The 17948-nt window shown below is 42.4% G+C and overlaps 1 protein-coding gene across 2 annotated transcripts; it reads left to right on the top strand.

Moving 5' to 3' along the window:
* The first annotated feature begins 130 nt into the window (after nt 1-130).
* On the top strand, nt 131-16750 carry CMPK1 (cytidine/uridine monophosphate kinase 1). Of its 2 annotated transcripts, XM_083742563.1 has the most exons (7): nt 131-174; nt 821-1347; nt 5556-5702; nt 10554-10706; nt 11604-11680; nt 11765-11861; nt 13345-16750. In XM_083742563.1, the coding sequence occupies exons 2-7, from the start codon at nt 1156-1158 to the stop codon at nt 13384-13386; spliced, it is 708 nt and encodes a 235-aa protein (XP_083598689.1). In that variant the 5' UTR covers nt 131-174; nt 821-1155; the 3' UTR covers nt 13387-16750. The 2 variants fall into 2 exon arrangements, with proteins under 2 accessions (XP_083598689.1, XP_083598690.1); XM_083742564.1 differs by lacking the exon at nt 131-174 and having other exon boundaries at nt 826-1612.
* Nucleotides 16751-17948: the final 1198 nt, after the last annotated feature.

Consider the following 17948-nt stretch of genomic DNA (forward strand, 5'->3'; position numbering starts at 1 on the left):
CTCTTGTGGGAGGGATATTTAAAAAAACATGGCTTTGTTTTAAACGGTCGCAGCAAGGGAGCTATTGCGCAAGCGCAGAGTCTGAAAGTGGAAAGAGGAAGGGGCGTGATTCCTTTTGTTACCTTAGTGATAACAGATACCTAGGCTTCGAGCGATGCCTCAGAAAGTGCTTGGGTAAACATAGTTGTGGAACGGTCTATTCAAGTCATGCTTACATATAATCTTGTATACGTTTTCTTGAAAGTAAATGCCGCTATATTTCAGGGGATTCGCCCCAGTAAGTACCTCCGAGGGTCGTTGGTAGGACTACTCGGCATGTCTTATTCAGAGCGAAGTCCATTTTCAGTGGGTAAGCGGATACAGGATGGAAGCCTAAATACATCGCAGCAAAAACGTTATTTTGGCGCCTTAAAGACGAACAGGTTTAAATGGCATCATCTGCAGACTGGTCTACTTTCAGCTGGTATATGTCATCCCCGGTTGCAAGATGCTTCCTCTACTACACTCTCACCTGCCAACTAGAATGCATCTGATGAAGTGGACTCTTGTCCACAAAAGCGGGAGGGGGCCACAGTGCTTCGGCTTTGTGCTGCTTTGTCTTGCCCTCTTCCCAAACAATGCCAGCATAGTAGCATTTCTGCGGCCAAAAGTTTGCAAGCAATCGCAGAAAGGACAGAGACCTACAAGAAGCTCCTTTCGGGCGCGTATCGCATGCATAAATCCATATATACTTCCAAACGAGAATAGGTATTTATAGATGTCTATCTCTGTGTGTGTGCGCGTGCATACACACATACGCGTTTCTTTGTTTCTTTTTTAGTTGCTCCTGAAAGTGTCCCCTCCAAATCCAAGTAGGATCCCTCCTAGACAAGGCGACCCGCCCCCCGTCTAAAACAGGCTCTCCTCCGGAGCCCTTCAAGGGGCGCCGCGCGGGCACAGGCGCGTAGCCCCGCCCTCTCCCTTGGCCCCGCCCCTCCCTGTCCGCCATGTCGCCCCTCCCTCAGCAGCAGCAGCGAGAGTGACCGGGCGGGAACCCGGAAGCGCTTTCCCTTCCCGGTGACACCTCAGCAGCCACCTCAGCCGGAGGAGTGAGGTGGCGTCGGGACAGTTAGCGAGCCCACCATCCCTGCCGGCGCGGCGCTTCTCCCCCGGCGTATGTTCTGTCGCTGCCTCTTGGCTTCCGCGGCTCGTGTCGGTCCCTCGGCTCCTCGGCTGGGCGCGGCGGCGGCGTCCTTGGCTTCTTCCGCCCCTTCCCCTCGCTTGCTGCTCCTCATGAAGCCGGTGGTCGTGTTCGTTCTCGGCGGGCCTGGCGCCGGAAAGGGGACCCAGTGCGCCCGCGTTGTGGAGGTAAGGGACGGAAAGGGCACCTCGTCTCTTCTCCCTCTTTCTTCCCTCCGCGATAGAACTACCATGCCTAGCAAGCAGCGCGCCCGTAGAAGCGCCCTAGTCCCTGTCAACCGGCGCCCAGAGGATGATGGGGGTTGTAGTTGTGACCGACTTGGCTTGTGGCCCTCGAGATTCTCAAATGGTTTGGACCCGACTAGATACCGGTGGGATCAAATATGCTACGAGTCTGGTGTTGAGGCTCGGAGCTAGAAATAGCAGTTGCACGGTAAGCAGGGCAACGGATCTTATAAGATGCACGTGATAATAAAAGAATATTTTCTTTTCAACAGAAAAAAAAATAGATAAGCAAAAGCTGTAGACGTGTCAGGGATGCTTCAGGGGAAGGTATTCCACAGTCAGGCACAGAAAAGGACCGATCCTCAGTAACTAAGGTGCTTATGGAAGGCGGTGGTGGTTATATTGCGGGCTAGGAAAAGCTTGGGTTCAGTGCTCATCTAAACCTCTGGCATGATTGTTTCTGTTAGTAACTTATGAAGATCTTATGTTTGGAGGGTAAAGGGGGGGAAGCAATTTTGTGCACCTTTGTATTCATTCTTTAACTGAGGAATAGTTCGAGCTATTCAACTCTCATGGCTTCCAACTAATTGAAAGAATCTTCATAATCAATAAGCTGCTGGTCTTAAGATTCGTTGGGAGATGCTGTTGGGTTTAAACTGACTTCTGTTTGTAATATAAGCATGCCCCTAAGTTCTAGACACTCTCATCAAAACCATGTCCAACTTCAAGGCTCCAATTATATTTTGAAGCAAGTACTGTACACATCACTTCTGCCTTAGAAAGCTTGCTAGAAAGAACCAAGGAGTGGTCTATTTAAGCCTCTCTCTCTTGAGGCAGGCAGGGTTTCCTTTGCAGGATTGGAGACCACAAACATAACTTGTTAAAAATAAGAGGTGGTATGAGTCACAAATTTCTTGGCACTATATAAAATCTTAAAAGTCCAATTCATGCTGAAATCAAAAGTTGGCAACACAATTAAGTCATAAATGGTATAAATGCATGTTGAGTTATGTGTTCTAATACCTTATTCCACTCTGAATGTAATATTTTCTGTGTAATCTGTGGTGATGATGACAGCATACATTGCAGCTCAGTGCTTAATCCTTCAGTTTAGCTTTCACCTTAATCAATTGAAACAAAATATAATGGATTTTGGCACCTTTTGTTTTGGAGACCTCTGGCATTGTATTTTTGAACTTTCCACAAGTACAGTGGTATCTCGGTTTACAAACGATTCGGTTTACGAACTCCACAAAACCAGAAGTAGTGCCCTGGTTTGTGAACTTTACCTCGGTCTAAGAACGGAATTCAAACAGTGGAAGGGCACTAGTGGCGGAGGCCTCATTAGGGAAAGCATGCCTTGGTTTAAGAACGGTTTCGGTTTAAGAATAGACTTCTGGAACAGATTAAGTTGTAAACCGAATTGCCACTGTATGCGGAATGTAGCCAAGTTTATGTTGCCAACCCCCATGTGAGCACTATGAGTTTGACTAGTTTCTCAGTACCATTGCAGTACTACCAATGGTAATCTTACACCACATACAGTAAGCAAAGGAAGGAATAAGGCATAGGTCATATATGTCATAATGATTCTTAGTAATGACTCACAGCTTGGGTGTGGCTCCCAACTGTAAAACTGGTACTTTCATTGCGTCACTAAAATCCATTATTTGTATTGGCAAAATGCTGACCAGAAAAGATTTGTCTTACAAGGCAAGAAATGCAGTACACATTTTACCCCAGCCTTTTAAGATCCCCGTAACTGAGGATTTTGCCATCCAGTATATGAAGGAGAGAGCACAATTTTGCCCTTGTTGCAAAAGTGCCCTCAAGGGCAGTAATTTACTTGTCTGAATAGGTATGACCAGAAAAAACTTGGATGTATATAGGATAAAGTAAAGCAGGCACCCCCAACCTGCGGCCCTCCAGATGTTTTGGCCTACAACTCCCATGATCCCTAGCTAACAGGACCAGTGGTCAGGGATGATGGGAGTTGTAGTCCAAAACATCTGGAGGGCCGAAGGTTGGTGATGCCTGAAGTAAAGGGATGCACTTTGGAATACAATATGTTCCCTGCTTTGGATGATATCACTATTTTGAAATAAGTGAAGCAAGGACAAGACATTCCATATACAACTATGTCATATCTTTCATTTCAGTCCTAGCTGCATTTACAGCCCTATCGTAAATGTTGCACAAAATGTGATTACGTATATATAGGATTGTTACCCTACTTACCCAAGTACATCATACAGTCATCACATTACAATTATCTGGGTGGTTGTAAAAATTGAGGTCCACAGTTGCATTCTCTCCAAATATAGGGAATTCTGGCAGTTGAGTAAATGGCTCTATACAGGCAGTAGGGCACATTGATTTCAGTGCAGTGCTTTCAAGAAAGTATACATAAAATTGCATCTTAAGATTTTTTTTAAAAAAAGTTTAATGTATTGTACAAAGCAGTTAAGTCAGAATATGCTAACTGAGTTGTGGGTTAGATTTACAGATACATAAATGGGTGCCAAATAGGGATTTATTTCTGCCCATTCTCTTCTATAGAAAATGTTTTTAAAACCATAATCCTCAACTGCAGACAGAAATACTGCATGCCTGTGTGAGGGTTTTCAGGGTAAAACTTCTTATGAAAAGCTTTGATTTAGGTTATAGCTTCTGTAGGTAATATTTGGAATAACGGACTTAATATTTATATACAGCATTAGTTTAAAATGCATAGTAAGGCTATGGAGCACACCACTAGGATTCTTTGAGAGATATCAGTATGCAAAATTTTGCCTTGATGTTTTACAAAGTAACATACATTTCACCGGGATTTAGGTGAGGTGAATTTGTACAGTATTCCTAACGTCGTCTTCTAGCATAACTTTATTTTAGTCTTCTGTTGGTGGAACAGGAATACAATGAAATTGTTCCTGCTTTGGCATCTGTTGGGTTGGTGTAACATCTACATATTGTGCTAGCCAAATTAACGTTCTAAATTCAGAGCAGTAAACAGTAATTATATAAACAAGCAGAAACCTATGGTGCAATTACACACCCACCCACCCACCCACCCTGCTCTTTAGCCAGGTAGCTTACAGAGCAGTAAAAGCAAGGCAAGGTAGACTCCTGCCCTCAGGCTTGCAATGTAAAAGATGCATCAGAAAAAGAAAATGGAGAGGAAGGAAGGATAAAATAAGCAAGCTTGGATAACAATTCTAAGTTACAATTTCCTATAATGTTTAGTTAGGATGGAAGCAGTTCAGCAAGAGGAGAAACCAAAATCTACTGCTCTCCGTTGCCTTGCTTCCTTTCTCTTTTTCTGCTACAGCTTGATGGAATGATTCTGTTCAGGTGACAGTTGTATTTGATAACACTTGTAACAAAATGATAACCTTATTTTCAGTTAATTGTTCAGAAGTTATCAATTGCTATTAACAGTTATGATTGTTGCATGCTACTTTCAAATTGAGAGGTACAGTGCTTCTGAATACTAGTCACTGGGGAGCAATGTTGGAGAGGTTTACAGGCCAATTGATGCGCGTCCAGTTGAAACATGACCTTGCACATGTGCATCCCCACAACCTGGAAGTGGCTGGGAAAGGGAGTGGGGCAGGCTTAATGTGTGCTTCACCAACAGCAGGGGAGTCAGGAACACAACCCTTGTGCAAAACAGTTGTTGCCTATATTGTCCTTCCTACTGTATTTGTGGGTTAGCCACTGTGGGAAGCAGCATACTGGTCTAGATAGGTCCCTTGTCTGATCTGATGGGGCTGCCCTTATATTCCAGCTTTCCTTGGCACCTGGGTTGAAGTGTGAGTCATTTGTCCAAGTGAGCTTGCTATAAGGGAAATTCAGTGTATTTAAAAATCCTGTTGATTATGTGAAGGTGTTGAGGAAATGGAAGACATATTAACTAATAGGTTTCTGCAAAGTTCCATGGAGGAAATAACTCCAACAAATGTTAGAGTTCTTACAAAGTTCATATTAAACTTTGGTGAGGGAGCCTAAAGGAAAATGTTCTATGCATATGTGGATTGCATGTTGTCTTTTAGTGATGCATGTGGTGCATTTAAAAAGAATACGTACCAATTTCATTTAAGAAGTTGCTTATACTTAATTAAATGATACTTAAATGTATATTTTTCTTTTAGAAATACGGTTACACACACCTCTCGGCAGGTGACCTGCTTCGAGATGAGAGGAAGAGACCGGGCTCTCAGTATGGAGAGCTCATTGAAAGTTACATTAAAGATGGAAAAATTGTTCCTGTTGAGATAACCATCAGCTTGTTAAAGAGGGTAAGATTTTAACACTGTACTGAGTATACAGTTTTCCATGGGGAGCTATAACAAAACAAAACAAAACAAAACAAAATAAAACAAAACAGCTTACAACAAAACTTTAATGTGGTTAGATAGAAATTTGCTTTCCCTTTGTTAGTAGCTAACAAAAACATGCAAGGCCGGGGTGGGGGGAGCTTTTTCAGCCTGATTGCTGCATTCCCTTGTGGGTAGTCTTCAAGGGAGGGGCACATGCTGTTTGTGGGCGTGTCCAGAGGAAAAAAATGTCCAGAGCAATTAACATGACTTTTAACTTTGTTGGGTAAGGTACGTTTAGACATGTGAAAGTCAGAAGCACATCTCTCCATCCCAACAAGCAAGAGATGACATCATGGTTCAAGGACATTCCAGTCAGGCAAAAGAACTCTCAAGGGGTGTGTGGAGTGGAACTAATAATAAGAAGAGGCCCAAGTGCCAGGCAGAGAGGCCTGGAGGGCTACATTCAGGCTCCAGGCCTGAGATTTCCCACCACTGTGCAAGACAGATAGATGAATTACTTTTGTACCTGTATGTTTTTCATAAAGAACAATGCTTTTCTCTTTAGGGTTTTATCTTCTAGGGATACTTACCCTATCAGACCTCCACCTCTTTCCCATACCACTTTGACCCATGAGTCCTGGCCCAAGGATGACTTGTTATTGAGGGGATGTTACCCATCTATTGGGGAGGCTAGTATGGGATCTGGGATTTCCACAATTGAAGGGCTAGGGAGGAATGGCAGTGGGGCTAGATATCTCTACCGGCGAAGGGTTTCGAGATGCAGTGATCCTCGAACCCCTTCCAATCAACGCCCCATCCCAAGGGATGAGGGTAGGAAGAGCAAGGATTACACACCTCCGTCATTGGTGCTGTGCAATGCCAGGTCCATAGGCAACAAAACCGCCACCATGCGTGACTTTTTTGTCTTGCAGGGGATCGACCTGGCTTGCGTGACGGAGACCTGGGTACAGGAAGGCGAAGTAGTCTCCCTACATGAGATAACACCCCCAGGTTTCTCTGTCCTCCATCAATCGCGGACTGTGGGTCGGGGGGGAGGAGTAACGTTGTTATTCCGGGAGGATTGCTCTTTCAGAGCTCTGCCATCACCGGCGATCTCCGGCATTGAATGTGTTGGTCTCGTGTGGGGCACCAAGGAGAGCTTGGCTGTCTGGCTGGTGTACCGACCACCCAGCGCACCTGCAGCCATCCTGTCAGACCTGCTGGAGGTGGTGGCGGGCTGGGCCTTGGAGTTCCCAAACTTACTGGTTTTGGGAGACTTCAACGTCCATGCCGATGCCGCTCCCTCCTCACAGGCTCTGGATCTAGTGACTTCCATGGCGACACTAGGGCTCTCCCAGGTTGTTTTGGGCCCCACTCATCAAGCAGGCCACACGCTGGATCTGATCTTTGGGGCTGGCATAGATGTGATCATGCTCCCTGCTGTGGAAGTGCCATGGTCTGATCACTACGCTCTGAAAGCCAAGATAGACTTCCTGCTCCTCCCCGGCTCGGGTGGCGAACCTATTTGGGCTCGTCCGCGAAAACTGATGGATCCTGATAGATTCCGACAAGCCTTGCGGAACTCTGCTCCTCCTGGCGACTCATTAGATGACCTTGTTGAGGACTGAAATAACCGGCTCTTGGCAGCCATTGATGAGATCGCGCCTAAGCGCCCTCTGCGACCCCGTCGAAACCGGGCCCCTTGGTTTACTGAGGAGCTCCGGAAAATGAAGCGGGATCTCAGACGGCTAGAGCGAGTATGGCGACGGACTCGTGACGGAGCCTCAAGAACATCTTATAGGACACTTATGAAAGCCTATGAGATGGCTATGAAAGCTGCCAAGAAATCTTACTTTGCAGCTTCCATTGCATCCGCTAGCTCTCACCCGGCACAACTTTTTAAAATAATTAGGTCAATAACGTCCTTAGGAGGACAACCAAATTTAAGCACAAATTCGACCCACAGCTGTGAGGCATTCGCGAGTTTTTTTGCGGAGAAAGTCCTGTTGCTCCGCCGTGACCTCCCTGCCAATTTAGATACAGTGACTGAACTGGAGGCCCCTCAACTGACTTCAGGTCCAGTGTTGGACCATTTCGATCGGATACTCCCTACTGATGTGGATAGATTCCTCCAAGTTGGTAGGCCCACCACCTGCCTCCTTGATCCGTGCCCGTCTTGGCTGATTAGGGAGTGTCCAGATGTTGCACGGACCCCCCTGGTTGAAATTATCAATTTGTCCCTTGACATGGGGACATTCCCAGGGGAACTGAAGGAAGCAGTGGTGTGTCCACTCTTAAAAAAAACTTCATTAGATCCCTTAGACCTATCCAATTACCGCCCAGTTTCAAATCTTCCAAACCTGGGTAAGGTAATTGAGAGAGCGGTTGCTGAACAGCTTGGTAGGTTTCTGGAGGAAACATCGGCATTAGATCCATTTCAGTCCGGTTTCCGCCCTGGTTTTGGAACGGAGACGGCTCTGGTTGCCCTAACAGATGATCTCCGTAGACAACTGGATCGAGGCGGGTCAGGACTGCTGATCCTTTCAGATTTGTCAGCAGCCTTTGACATGGTCGATCATGATCTTCTGGACCACCGCCTCGCAGACGTGGGGATACAGGGCATAGCCTGTAACTGGTTGTGCTCTTTTATCTCTGGTCGGGGACAGAGGGTGGCACTAGGGACGGAAATGTCGTCGCGCCACTCCTTGGTGTGTGGAGTGCCGCAGGGCGCAATTCTCTCCCCGATGCTTTTTAACATCTTTATGCGCCCCCTTGCCCAGATTATCCGGAGCTTTGGGCTGGGCTGTCACCAATATGCTGATGACACTCAGCTCTATCTGCTGATGGATGGCCACACTGACTCGGCCCCGAACACACTGACCAGATGTTTGGAAGCTGTGGCTGGATGGTTTCGTGGGAGCCGATTGAAACGAAATCCTTCGAAGACAGAGGTCCTATGGCTAGGTCGGGATGGCATGGGGATGAGGGACCACCTCCCTTCTCTTGCGGGGGCCCAATTAGTGCCATTGCCTTCCGTTAAGAGTTTGGGTGTAATCCTTGACGCCTCCCTTTCCATGGAGGCGCAAGTTACAGCAACAGCCAAGGCGACATTTTTCCACCTTCGCCGCATCAAGCAGTTGGTCCCTTACCTTTCCCGCCCCGACCTGGCAACAGTGATCCATGCGACGGTCATCTCCAGGCTTGACTACTGTAATTCGCTCTATGCGGGGCTGCCCTTGAAGCTGTCCCAGAAACTCCAGCGGGTACAGAATGCTGCAGCGAGGCTCCTCACGGGGTCTCTGCCATGGGAGCATATTCACCCAGTGCTTTTCAAGCTGCACTGGCTCCCGGTGGAGTACAGGGTCAGATTTAAGGTGCTGATTTTGACCTTTAAAGTCCTTCACGGCCTAGGACCCTCGTACCTACGGGACCGCCTCTCCTGGTATGCCCCACGGAGAGCCTCAAGGTCCATAAATAACCACACCCTAGTGGTCCCAGGCCCTAAGGAAGTTAGATTGGCTTCAACCAGAGCCAGGGCCTCTTCAACTCTGGCTCCAGCCTGGTGGAACGCTCTGCCTCATGAGACCAGGGCCCTGCAGGATCTGATTTCTTTCCGCAGGGCCTGTAAGACAGAGTTGTTCCGCCTGGCCTTTGGCTTGGAGCCAATTTGATTCCCTCCCTCTCTTTTTTTTTCCCCTTTCTTTTCCTTCTCCTCCTGCGATGAGGCTACATTTTAATATTTTAATGTTCCATTATTTTAATGTTGTATTTTATTTTTGTTTTTAAGTTGTAATCATTCATCTTGTTTTTATTATTGCTTGTAAGCCGCTCTGAGCCCGGCCTTGGCTGGGGAGGGCGGGGTATAAATAAAAAATTATTATTATTATTATTATTATTATTATTATTATTATTATTATTAGAACCCTATGTGGAACAGAAACAGGAACAGAAATATTCATAAAGATATTTGGTCTTTATGAATGCACTGATCCATTGGGGCTTCCTTCTACATTATTGCACTTTATGTGTTGTCTACGTGCAAGACAAACATTTGCTATTGTGATAAGAATATATAGAAGAGTATTGTTTATGTGAATGCACAGCCGGTTATGTCTTGTGTGTTTGTGAAGCCCAGAGATAGGCAAATCACTCATCTACGAAGGATGTTTTTTATTAATAAATTCTGTACTCTGTTGCTGCAAGTAATTGGACTACATGGGCTATATATTTAGGATTCATTTGGCTAGAACATGATGCTGATAATGTCAAGGTTGCAGGTTCGATCCCTGTAAGGGACAGCTGCATTTACCTGTATTGCAGGGGTATTGCAGAGTCCCAATTCTGTGATTGGATCCAGAGTTGCCATTCTGTGAATGGAAGTGGCTGAGATCCTGCAAGGACTCCCTTTGGAGAAAAGAAAGGGAGAAGCAATTCTCTTTCATTCCTCTTGTAGCTCTCACTGCCATCTCCTATTCTGATCTATGAAATTCTCCGCCTTTCAGAACATCTTCTCTCCAAGCTGCAGAGTGAACAAGGAATGAGTGAAAACTGTCTCTCCCCTGTTTCCTTCTGTGTGAATGTCCCATCTATTTTATTTTTGTGGTAGACATTTGTTCATTTAAATGCTTTTCCAGTTGTGCCATAAGTATATTGGTATTAAGATAGTATGGAATTAACTTTAAGGTTGCAAGAAATGTATTTGGTACACCTGTAACCTGTTCACTTGAAAAGCACATGTGTATTTGTAGTACAGGGGGATTATTACTTAGATGTCACAATACCGTGCTTGTAGAAAATCATGTTTAATATAAGCTCTCTGTTACCCATCAGGCTATGGATGAAACTATGGAAGCCAATGCACAGAAGAATAAATTCTTAATTGATGGATTTCCCAGAAATGAAGACAATCTTCAGGGCTGGAACAAAACCATGGATGGAAAAGCAGATGTATTGTTTGTTCTCTTTTTTGATTGTGACAATGAGGTAATCACAATAACAAGACACTTGCAACTTTCCTCTGTGCTGTATGAAGAGAGACAATGAAAAATGTTCCATTGTTCCATTTCTCTTTTCCCTTCTATACATTTTGATACTAAATACATTTTGATACATTTCTATACATTTTGATACAGTATGTGTTAATTGGTTCCTTCCCACAATAAGCCTAGATAATTTTGTGGCAAAATTGTCTTGCAATTACAATTAACTGACATGGTGGAAAAAAGTTCTATTGAACTGTCCCATAGCAGAAAGAAGTATTGGTTACCAGAGCACAATTAGAATTGTAGAAAGTGGGAGATATCTTTTTTTTCTTTTGCTTCCAGCAGTAAAGAAGTCTTTGCGAGCACTGATATTCTACAGTATTCAGGCAAAATTAATTCTTATACCAACCACCTCTTTCCCGCAGTTCTGTCATCTTGAAAAATCACTTTGTCCTTTGCATTAGATAGGGTATTCTCTTTAGGAAATAAAAGACTGCATACATTCTTGAATGCTGTACATAAACGATAGTTCAGTATATGTGTTGTATTACAATGAATGTACAATGAATTTCAGTGGATAATTAGACTTCAAGGGCTTTTACCACAATATGCTAGGTCCGTTTTGGAGATGCCTTTCTGTTCTACTGATTGTGAAATGTTAGATTTCACGTGGCTGGATGAAGGTCTAAGTTCTTATTTCACTTAAAAGTTTCCAAAAGTGGTGTTATCAATATACAGCATAAGTAATTGAAGGTAAGCTGAATATATTTATGCAAAATGTTTGATGTATAGCTTTAGTCTTGTACCTTAAAAAACCCAAGTATTTTGTTTACTTTTTGTGGCTTCATGTTTTGATAGTGGCTTCATGTTTCAATAACCCTTTTATTTTTCTTTGAAGGTATGTATTAACCGTTGCCTTGAAAGAGGAAAGAGCAGTGGCAGAAGTGATGACAACAGAGAAAGTCTGGAAAAGAGGTACTGTGTCTATGCATAATTTCTGTGTTAGACTTCCTGGTGCTTTTCAATTTCATGACTTTGTTGTATCTTTCTTTCCCTTAGAATCCATACGTATTTAGAGTCTACCAAGCCCATAATAGACCTCTATGAGAAAATGGGCAAAGTTAGGAAAGTAGATGCCTCTAAATCTGTTGATGAGGTAAGTTGTGAAGAGAGAAGGTTTGGTTTTGAATTTCTTTACATGACCTATTAACCACACACAAGCGCCAGGATTTTCTTAGGGCTCAAATATCCCAACTCTTCATTGCATTTTAAATTATCTTCTTTCTCTTACATGGGGAAGATACCAGGTAAATCTGCAGCCAGCGTTAAAACAGAAATGTCTTAACAGTTAAGCAATTTACACCTATTTTCAGATCATCAATTCAAAACAGCTACCCAGACCCCAGTCACAAGCATGGCTGCACATAAGATTGAAGGTGTGCAGGGGGTTTCTTCAGGGCACCATGCGTACAGGAATAGGGCATGGATCCAAGTGCTGTGTACTTCATCCTACAATTGGCATGCCCTTATTGTCTAAGACAGGATGGCACAATGGTTGATGTGGTTGGCACAGTGAGACAGAGCTGCAGCAATAGCATTAGCATTGCTTCTACTTACTAAGAGGGGGAGCACTGAGCTGGCACTGAGATTGGAATTTTGGGAGCACATTGACATGAGCTCTGGATTCTCTGCCAGTGTGTCCATGCAGTCCTGACCTCCCTGACCTCCCTTGCCACTTTGCCTTCCTCTTCTTGGTAAGTGTTAGTGACTTGGCTGCAGAATCCTGAGCTTGCACTCCAGGGATCACACTATAAATTTGATTGCCAGGATTGGAAGCTCCTTGAGACCCTCCATTATAGTTTCTGATTTTTGTACTGCAGATGACATTCAAATGTTCAAATCAGTGCAACCAAAAATTATTATCAAGGGGACAATCTATATAGTGAAGACAGGCAGTTGAAATACAACTATGGCTTTCTGTCAGGAGAACAGACACCATTAGTTTCCTTCTATCCCCTGAAATCCTCTATGCACCCCCAAAATCTGCAAAAGATTTGGGACCCTTGAGCAGATAAGTAGGAGAGGGGCAGAAGTCCCATTATGTGAGTGGAAGTTTTCTTGTGCATCACAGTATCATCCACAGGCCTCACATTAACTTCAATGACAGATATATCAGTTAGAAAATACTGATTTCACTGTCAATCCCGTCCCTTCTGTGTTTCATTGACTACCTAACTTCCAAGCTGCCTCCATCACTGCTCTAAAACGTTTATATCTGTTTTCACCTCTAATTGCCTTAGGCTGGGTGCTACATGTGCATGGTGGTAGATTGTAACTTGAATAGGCCTGTTGAACATAGTGATTATAAGAAACTCACAGTTCCATCCCTTTTAAGGCTCTGAACACTTTGTGTTAGTGTTTGTCCTGCTTTTTTATACTATGAATGTGTTTTTAGCTTTTACTCTCTTTTAGATTTATGTTTTAATGTGCAGTGTGTGCTTTTTTGATACATCACTTGAGTTTATTTTTTCATTTTTAAAAAGCAGCTAATAAGTGCAATAAATAATAGTTTGCAGTATTCATGAAACGTGCTTGTTGGTATAATGTAGAAAAATTATGTAATGTCTTTTCTTTTGCAGGTTTTCGGCAAAGTTGTGAAGATCTTTGATAAAGAAGGCTAGTTCTCTACTTGAACACTGTTTTCAAACTTGCTTGAATATTGCTTTAAGAGCTGCTACTATAGTTCATTTTATAATGGTGATAAAATATGCCTTTTTAAACACTTTTGTGTTGAAAACAGTTTAAAAATGGTTAATTTGAAAGCCTGGTTTAAAATATGATTTAGAATTTGATGTGGCTTGTCATTAAGATAGATACAGTCAAAAAGATTTGCAACTGGTAAAGAACCCTAATTGCAGAACAAAAATAGTAATTAAATGCTAATCCTAGCTATTTTCAGAAAGCATCTAGTGATCCCCTTAATTTGTCTTTTCTTACTGTCCAAAGCCATGTTATTTTTTAGAATCCCGTATACTGAAATTGTAAATATAAGTAAGAGGGCCTGTTGAATTTCTTTTCGGTTTCTTTTTCTTTTAGTTTTGGACCAAATATGGGGAAATCATATGTGTGTTTTTTAAAAAAATATGATATTTGCTGTTTTGAATGATAGGCAATTGCTGTAAGCAAAAGTTTTAAACAGAGTATCCCCTTTGTATTGAATAGTTCTTGTTTATTTGGTTGCTAATAAAGCAATGACCATCCTGAGGCACCCCAATATTAACCACACTACTTGGAAGTTGTCCCTTTGCTTTCACATTTTGGTGCTCCCTGTATCCCACACATGCTTGAAGGCGAAAAGGAACCGCACAGTATGCAGAGTGTGTGCAAGTGGGGCAAGAGGGACAGCTCCTTTTCCAGAGATAATGAGGAGCAACAGTATCTGGAAATCACGTACGTTATAGCTTATAACGTGGATTGGATTCAGTCTATGTTGCACTTAGGTCCCACTGAAATCAATTTGAAAAGTTTAGTCATGATTAATTTTAATCCCATTGTTTTTAATGGGAGACTGCAGAGTAATCCTTAACAGCTCCTGCAGGATCCATCCTGATAATCCCATTTTGCGAGTTTTGCACTGTCTGTTCCCCTGAGCACAGCAGAAGCCTCCACCACAGCAAAACCAGGCAAATACATACCATCTCAGAGAGTTAGGACTGCAGCCTAACTTAAGTTGGGTCAAGCCTAGTTCATTTAGGGCTGAGGATTCAGATTATGTAGGTGCTGCACACATTTAGGTGTCTGTGTATTTGCAAGTAATATGGGCATTTTGTATTTCCAGTACCCACAAGGGTTAAGAAATCAGATATTTGAAAGCAGCTATTACGGTAACATTCACTTGCCACACAACTCTAGCTGCATGATAAAATTAATCTAGAAGCTTTGTAACAAAATTATTTATTCAGTGATTTGAAGTGTATGTTTTGAGATAGGTTGGAGGGGAAATTCTTATGATTATATTTTCTGCTAAAATTGTATAACTTGAACATTTCAACTCAATTATACGTTTGATATGGTTTGACCAATATAAAAGCATACTAGATCTGTATTGTTTAAATTTAATGTGTTGCTAGTGGCAGAAATGAGTTTTTAATAATTTGATTAATTTGGATAACAAAAACATACTGAAATGCTTGCACAACTGTTCTAATTGCACATTTCATTAATTTAAAAATGGCATAAAAATATGGGGCTGGTTACTTAAATCTGTGGGGTTATTCTTTTCTTAAAATGTCCACTGAATAGGATCTGAGAAATGTGATGATGCATACTTATTAGTGCACTCATTAAGGTTTCTTGTGATGGTTGCTTCATAAGCTACCATTTTAACTATGTTTACAACTATTATTTTTCCTATTTTTGTCTCTCTCACACAGAATAGCTTTTAGTGATATATTTTTTTCTTTTAATTAAAATATAATTAAGGAACTGCAATTGACTTTGGCCAGCTGAACATTTGTGCTTTGACTTCACCAGTGTTCTCAAGAAGTAGAAAGCCTAAGTGAAAATGTGCTGTATTAGGATGAGATTTTTTGCATTAAAATACACCATGTTATTGAGATTAGTCGCAAAAACTTTGAAAGGTGCAGCTACTTTGTGGGGGGAATCATGGCCAACTTTTCTCAGAGCGTCACATAGTCTTATTCTAGAGAATTGGCTTTTCAGTTACTTCCCCACAGGGAAACCTTGATTGTCTGCAAAGAGAGCCCAGTATATCTGCCATAGAATCTGCTTGTTGCACAGGATTCTGGGGAGTATTTTGGTGTGCACTCACATAAGGGCTTTAGGAAGGTCTGTTGCAGCCCAGCTGTTAGTCCTTGCAGACTGAGTACTCCATTCAGGACACACATTCCAGGAAACCCTCTCCTGATCCGTTGTAACCAGTTTTGTTTAGTTTTACTGAGGATCCCTTAATAAGCATCTATGGAACTCTTAGTTCCTTATGCCCATAGTTTGAACCACTGTTATAAATTAACATACTGCTCCTACTTGTAGTAACAATCAGTAAAGCTGATTAAAATCATCATCAATTCCCCCCTTCCCCCACAAAAAACATTCTATATACATCTTTGAAAATTGAAAAATCTACTCTTCTCCCTTTCTGCTGTGAAGGACAATCTCTGTGATTTGCTTATGCCTTAGTAGACATGCTTATGGCCTAAAATAGTGAATTTGGGAGCTGGGATCCTTCATGTTGGTAGCTAGCTGGAGCATTTCCTAGAAGTGGGGATGAACCTGGTGTTTATAAGCATGCTGTGTTCTTGGATTTGTCTCTCCCAAAAAGGAAAGGTAATCTATTTGTAGTGATTGTCTGCTACAGCAGGAAGACAAAAAGGGATTCAGTGAAACTAAATTCAGGCCTGAGTCAAAGGAAGCTTGAAGATGGATAGGTGCACAAAGGACTTCTTCAAATGCTCAGATAGGAAACCTGTATAACCATAGTTTGTGTGCAGAATGCTTCACATGCTTTGATTGTGGCATTTACTGCACTTCAATGTGCTGGGGGTAAGGGATCTATGTATGTTGATCCTGTGTATGCTATCAAATAAGCCAACCTAGTATCAAATGACCTGAAGTGTTACCAACAAAACCTTTTAGAAAGTCCTTTCGTAAAGTTAGTCATTAGATAAGAATCCTCATTGTAGTGATATTGCGGTGTTTGAATTTTACGAATATTAATCGAAGTGAGTATGTTTTCTTGCTATGTATTCTGCTATCTGTTTGAAAACTGAAACAACTGTATTTTTTATTTTTTTTAAATTATGCTACCAATATTGAATTTGGGGTTTAATCGTGTCGTTTAAACAATTGGGATTGATTCCTTTTGTCACTCTTACTGATGCCATGAATGCAGTGTTTTTCTCTCCATCCCCCCCCCCCCCCGCTCACTATTTTCTGCAACCAGAAAAAAACTGTATAATTCCACGGAGCAGCAAATTGTAAAAAAACTTCTAAAATGTACACAAATAAAATTTTGTTCTCAAATAACCTACTGGTGAATCATTGCCATTATGTGTCTGCAAAACATAGCGGCTCTACTTTAAAATACACCACAGTTTTTTGTAGGAACACATGTGGGGGAAGTAGGGCAGGGCTGTCTGAAAATCCAAACACCATCCTAGTGATATTTGTACTTGACTACAGATGGGAGGGGGGAGTGTTTAACTTGTAGCTATGCATTTTGGAAGAAAGCCCTGCTAAATGACAAGACTCAGAACGTGACTGTACTCTTCTTCATTACTCCAGATTGCCACAAGGAGGAGTGCTTGTTTTGTATAGAATGGCTCGAGCTCGCAGGTGAGAGGTTTAGGCTCTGTACATTACTGCTAAACAAAAGTTTGTCTTAAGTGTTCATCATCACAAAGTAATGACGTGGTTCAAAGCGGGTGAATTTCCTGAGCCAAGAACAATTTTTTATGGTTTTACGGACTTTTCAAGCTGCCTGTGGAATCTGCGAGAATTCTCTAGATAAGAAATACAAGATCAGTAAGAAGAATCAAGGGCTTCAGTGTAAGCTCTAAAGACTTCCATCCTACGGAGCCTCCAAATCACAACTTGGGAGGTTTGGTGTACTATGTGGCATCAAGCAGGAGCAAATGCAGCGGGGCAGGTACAAGTACTTCCTCCATACCCTCCTCCAGAACAGCAGAGAGGGATTTTTGTTTTGTCTGGAAAGCAGAAATGCTTGTGCATGCAGAATGATGAAATCGAAACAATGTTGAATTTCTCCCTCTGTTACTAGCAGTCATCAACCAGAGTGATGAATCAATAAGAGATCTTGTGTTGCTTGTCTTATGAGACTGAGCTTCAAATGAAGATCACTTGCTTGAGTTGCCACTGCCATGAACTTACCAGCTTTTTAAAAGCCAATATGTCTCTGAGCCTCAGACCCTCTCTGCAATACAAAGCTAATAATACTGACCCACCTTACAAGGTTGTTGCAAAAAGTACAGTAAGGTGATTTTATTATTGTTATTGCTGTTATTGTTACTAAAAGTTGCATACTACCCTTTATCCGAAGATCTCAGGGCAGTTCACAGCATAAAAATACAATATAAAAGAGCAAAAACAAACCAATAGATCAGTGTTTTTCAACCTTTTTTGGGCAAAGGCACACTTGTTTCATGAAAAAAATCACGAGGCACACCACCATTAGAAAATGTTAAAAAATTTAACTCTGTGCCTA

Source organism: Podarcis gaigeae, assembly GCF_964106915.1.
Source record: "Podarcis gaigeae genome assembly, chromosome: 6".
NCBI lineage: Eukaryota > Metazoa > Chordata > Lepidosauria > Squamata > Lacertidae > Podarcis > Podarcis gaigeae.

Coding starts and splice junctions, on each gene's coding strand:
- CMPK1 (XM_083742563.1), top strand. CDS start 1,156: ATGTTCTGTCGCTGCCTCTTGGCTTCCGCGGCTCGTGTCGGTCCCTCG. Junction 1,348..5,555: donor AGTGCGCCCGCGTTGTGGAG/GTAAGGGACGGA, acceptor TTTTTCTTTTAG/AAATACGGTTACACACACCT. Junction 11,681..11,764: donor AGAGAAAGTCTGGAAAAGAG/GTACTGTGTCTA, acceptor TCTTTCCCTTAG/AATCCATACGTATTTAGAGT.